General features: G+C 26.4%; 1 protein-coding gene across 1 annotated transcript; it reads right to left on the reverse strand.

The window, feature by feature from the left end:
- Positions 1–1,459: 1,459 nt before the first annotated feature.
- Positions 1,460–4,830, reverse strand: LOC105845958 (5-demethoxyubiquinone hydroxylase, mitochondrial). Its single transcript, XM_065800954.1, has 6 exons — positions 4,514–4,830; positions 3,490–3,604; positions 3,170–3,254; positions 2,977–3,031; positions 2,681–2,749; positions 1,460–1,614 (listed from the first exon to the last, which is right to left on the reverse strand). Exons 1-6 carry the CDS (start codon positions 4,760–4,762, stop codon positions 1,537–1,539), a joined length of 651 nt encoding a protein of 216 aa, XP_065657026.1. The 5' UTR covers positions 4,763–4,830; the 3' UTR covers positions 1,460–1,536.
- Positions 4,831–5,309: the final 479 nt, after the last annotated feature.

Below are 5,309 nucleotides of genomic sequence, written 5' to 3' on the forward strand. Positions count from 1 at the left end.
GCAAATTACGTTAAAAATAGCATAAAACAGACTGTCATTGATCTTTTAAAATTAGCGTACACGGTTTGAAAGCGGTGTTCATCTTTCGAATCACATTATATTTCATTTATCTTATCAACTTCATGATTGTGGATACTTTTTAACTCCTTTGCTTCAAAGAATTTTTGGCCCGACAGTGTGCCCTCACAGTACTTAAAGATAAATTAATTGAAAATAGTTTTCATATAAAGTTAAACATTTATACCCTTTATTGTTTATTAAAAGTAGATTTGATACGAATTAATTTGTATCTTTTGTCTTTCTGATGCAACTGAAGAAGCATGTGTAGTAAATTAAACAACAATTTAAATATTGTTTGGTACTTTTCTTTCTTGCAGATTATTTTCATATTTTACAACTGTTGACTGAGCTTGGTCAGAATAAAGTATCAATTAGAAACTATCAGACCGTTCGATATCAGTCCTTTTAGTCAACCTTTTAAAAGTCTGACTTAAGTGATTTCTCAAAGAAACATGTATCTACCCACAGATAACACGATATTTTGCTTAACTTATTTTTGTCTAAAAATTACTTGTGGTGTTTCTGAAATGACCCGTCTAATTAATTTAGCGGCAAGTCAAAATAGCGCTTTTGCGTTAAAAAAGAAAACTTCAAAGTGTAGTTTGTAATACTTGGAAGATATAATCGAAGTGGATTACTCACTTAACCATTTTGTAACGAGTGAACGGCGCTGAGGTTTATAAAATCTGTTTCTAAATGACGAGTAATTTGCATAGCGGTTCATAAACACATTTGAATATTTCAAAACACATGTAGCAATCGGGGCAAACTGAAAGTATATCTCTAAAATGGGAATAATTTTTTGAATTGATGCTCAAAATCATTTTCAATTGCATTTATAGATCCTCAAAAATCACTTTTTAAAGTTGGCCAAACAGTTTAATTTATACTGATACAAATGAAACTCTTGATGGTTTTCTTTTTTAATAATAGTGGAAGAGATTTTATTTAATCACCACTAAACATGTCTTTTTTATTTAATATCGTAAACGATGTTTATGTTTTTAAAACTATGCTAACTGCGCGGTATTTAATTAAAAATTGTGTAGCTACAAAGACTGTTCCTTTGAAAATGACGTAATTTTACTCCGTTCTCACTCCAGCAATATTATAACACTTTGAAGGCTTATAACCCAGAAGAAAATAAATAGCACGACACGACTTAATGAATAAATTGTTACATTTGGGCACATTATTTTAAATATTATTAAACTTTAATCGAAATAAACATTAATAAGTTAAAAAAAGTATATATAAATTTTTTTGTAAAACTTGCTTGACTTGTGAGGATTATTTTTCTTTGCAGTGATAGCATTCTTTGCTATCGCTTTTTGAATTTTATTCAAAATCAAATTTTTTTTCGTTTTCGCTTGTGTTTTTCTTAAAAAATTACCAAAGATTTGTTCTAACATTTGTTAGAATATAAAGCAATTTACTAATAAAGGCTGATATTATTAACGATTACTATTCCGAATGTCAGAGTTTTTTTGTCAGCCATATTGCACCGTGACAACCAAACTGTATGACAGACTTTAGGACTTGATAAAACGGAGCCTAAAAACAAACAAAAATAAAAAAAGTCCGTTACAAATCCGTAAATAAAAAAATTACTAATTACTTATTATTAGATAATTAAAAATTAAATTTTACAAAAACAGTTGTGAGAAGTAAAAATATTGAGAAATTAAAAAATGAAAATTTTAAAACTAAATTATTATAAAAATATAATTAAAAAATAAATTTGTTATCAAAAAAATATTATAAAAACTAATTTAATTATGTTTAATTATCGTTTTAGAGTTTTTATTTTAAATCTACGTTAAAACGTTTATCTATGTATGCATAGTAGGATTATGGCTTTTTAGTTTCCTTTATAAAAAGTTGGCAAACTTTAGTTTAAAAGTAAAAAAAGTTCATAGGGTTTATTCAATTTTTAGAAAAGGTTTCGCGCCATAAATCTTTATTACATGTAGAGGCAATTTTACAAATAAAATGAGGGTGGTGGTAATAGTGGTGAAACCTTAAAAAGTTGAAGAAGAAGTTGAAGAACCTTAAGTAACTACTGTTTAAATATAAAAAACAATTACTAAACTTTCAAGGGTCATAGTGCATGACCATTTTCAATAAGTAAATTAAACCAATGGTTTTTTAGACTTAAAAACATGACGGAGAGAGTAATAAGTTAATGAATCAGTTATGCACCAGTTTATTAAAGTTAGGTGTAAGGGTTTTTTTTTGTTCCATATCCACAATTGCAGTGATGTTTAACAGAAATCGTTATTCATCACTTCTATAAACATTAAAAAGTTTAATTGCAGCAACTTCTTTTTAAACCATCTGCTCTTATAAATATTTTAAACTCAACTGCAACTTTACAATTAAAGTGAAGTGAAAAAAGATAAAACTTATATAAGTGAAAAGATAAAACTTATATAAGTGAAAAGATAAAACTTACACACGTGAAAAACTTATATAAGTGATAAGATGAAACTTATATAAGTGAAAAGATAAAACTTATATAAGTGAAAAGATAAAACTTATATAAGTGAAAAGATAAAACTTACACACGTGAAAAACTTATATAAGTGATAAGATGAAACTTATACAAAACTATACAAACCTTTTCTCCATTATAATGGTAACCAGTTTCCATGTGTTCAAGTTCATCATCTCGAAACTTTTGCAGAACCTGACAAAAAAACACAATGTTACTTATGTTTTAAACTTTTTCTTTCCCTATTAAAATATATACAAAAGATAAAAATAAAACAGAAAAAAAGCAAATTATTTATTAAATAAAATACAGAAATAAACAATTAATAAGGAAACCAACAACAACCGATAATATAACAAGTCATATTTGACATACATAAACAAAATTCTATTCAATTTGAAGCATCAACATATCAAAACAACCTCAAGAAGTTCTTTATATCTTTCAGGATTTTCAGTGAGAAGTTCTCTTAATTGGCTAAAAAAAAAAAAAAGAAAAGAAAATAAAGTAACTACTTTTAATTGGCTGAAAAAAGGTTATAAATGAAATTTAAACTTTCAATTATTATTCATTTTGAATAAGAAAGCCAAGAATATTTAAATCTTTTCTTTAAACCTGTCATAATGTTGACCAATGACTTCTTCAACAGCTATTGTACAAGCCATTGCAGCTTCTTTTCCCATCATAGCAGTGCCAGCACCTGAAAGAACAAATTTCAGTTTTACATTTCTATGAAACTTCTAATAAGTATTTAAATTGTTGGTTTATATAAAAGAAAAATTTAAACAAAATATCAACAACTATAATAGATTAACACTATAAACTACTATACAAATATATATAACTAACTTAAGTAAAATGGAAAGATAATAATAACTAATAAGAATAATGATAATAATAACAAAAATAATAAAAAAATTAATAACTTCATTCACCTAAAACAAATCCAGCAACATTCCATAAAGGTAGTAATGCAGATGGTCGTATTTTATATTTTGGAAGTAACTCATTAAACTTTTTAAGGTGCTCTTTCTCTTGAACCCACATTTTCTAGGAAAAAAATTGCTGTAATATATTATTTATTTTTTCGATTGATTGTTTCAATTTAAATTATCTAATTTAAATGTGAATAACTATATGAATAAAATTTTTTGGATAATTAATTTGACAAGTAGATGGTTGATAAACTTATAGAGCAGCTCTTCACAATGTGGATAAATTTGTAAATAAATTTCTATTTTTAACTTTAAAAAACATACGTAAATCTCAAAAGACAGAGGTCTCATATTCCAGAGAGCTACTTGTTTTTTCTTAATTTTTGTTATTTCTCTCTCAACTCAATAAACTTTAAAAAACAAACCTTGAAAAGCAAGGTAACTGCGTTGAGAAAGAAAGTAACAATGAATTGGTAACAAAGAATTTCTAAAAAAGTACACAAAAAAATATTTTGCAATTATGAGCTAAATTTTTTAATTGCAAAATCTAAAAAAAACAACACAGAATCAAATTGTGGCTTCTATATACTGACATTGTCACTAAATTGTACCTTGTTTAAAATTCCAAAAGTTTGCTTATAAAGCTCCTATCAGTTCTATACACTTAGTTATGAGTCTTTTGAAAAAAGAAAACATTCCTTAAATTTTCATTAAGTTTCTTTTAAATCTAGTAAAAATATTTTTCTTATGAATCTTTTGAAGCACAAAATCAAAAGCTTGTTGTTTAGAAAAAAACAAATTAAAAAGCTTTTAATTTATGCATTTTTTCCATTTTATTTTGTTTGATTTTTTAAAACTTTTAGAAAGTAAAAAACACAGCCTTAATTATCCCCACCAGATTGGGGATCAGGTTAAAATTTACAGCTTTTAAAAAGTTAAAAATAGATAAATTAATGATCCAGTTCCCAAAGATAAGTCATAATCTTCTATACGTTAAAATATTAAAAAAATATTTGGTGCTCACATTGATAACCGATCCGTATTCTGAATCTTTTAGAACGGCCATCTGACCAGCATAAATCCTATCTGCACCCATTTCACCTGCATGATCGACTCTTAATATTTGTGAAAGAATATGTTGTTCATGTTTTTTCTGTTCCCGATTAGATTTGAACTGGTTGTTTGAAAAAGTCAAACTGAAATATCTTCCTTGAATATACAAGATCGGTTTACTCAATTCAAAGCGAGTTACTTTGAGGAGAAGAGCCAACATTTATATAATATAAAAAAGTTTGAGTTGTAACTCAGCAAAAAAACCTTTGAAAAAAAAAACATTCTTATGTAACACAAGCCTTACAAGGCGATCAACATATTAGCCTGTTCTTAGGTGCGCGTTACGATAATTACTGTGATTAGAAATAAGTAATCGATATAGAAATAGAAATTCAAGTTTATTTCTTATGAATCTGATTAAATAGACAAGCTAGAACATATCATTAAAAAGGGTTTGAATTTCAGGGTTTTTTTAATTCAGTGGATCCAGAGAGTTGAGTAGCAAAGAATTTTGCGCCCGGGCTAAAAATAAATATTGCACCTATTTATTCCCACTTCGAAGCTTTTTTTTTTTTGCTCTTCTTTAAAGAGTAACAAAGACAAAAAAAAAACAAAAAAAAATCTATGAAGTGGTAATAAATTTTAAATTGTTTGATAAATATCTCAATATCTGAAAGTACCTATAAATATAAGTAAATATAAATAGTTTTGAAACTGAAACCTTGAATTGCTTTACTTTTTGAAACTGAAAGAGTAAGAATTTATCA

The sequence above is a fragment of the Hydra vulgaris genome, chromosome 07 (assembly GCF_038396675.1).
Source record: "Hydra vulgaris chromosome 07, alternate assembly HydraT2T_AEP".
NCBI classification, from domain to species: Eukaryota; Metazoa; Cnidaria; class Hydrozoa; order Anthoathecata; family Hydridae; genus Hydra; species Hydra vulgaris.

Excerpts from the sequence above, each read along its gene's own strand:
- LOC105845958 (XM_065800954.1), bottom strand. The coding sequence starts at position 4,762 with ATGTTGGCTCTTCTCCTCAAAGTAACTCGCTTTGAATTGAGTAAACCG. Across the intron at positions 3,605-4,513 it reads AATACGGATCGGTTATCAAT|AAAATGTGGGTTCAAGAGAA; the intron begins GTGAGCACCAAA and ends TTTTTTTCCTAG. Across the intron at positions 1,615-2,680 it reads ACCATTATAATGGAGAAAAG|GCTCCGTTTTATCAAGTCCT; the intron begins GTTTGTATAGTT and ends GTTTGTTTTTAG.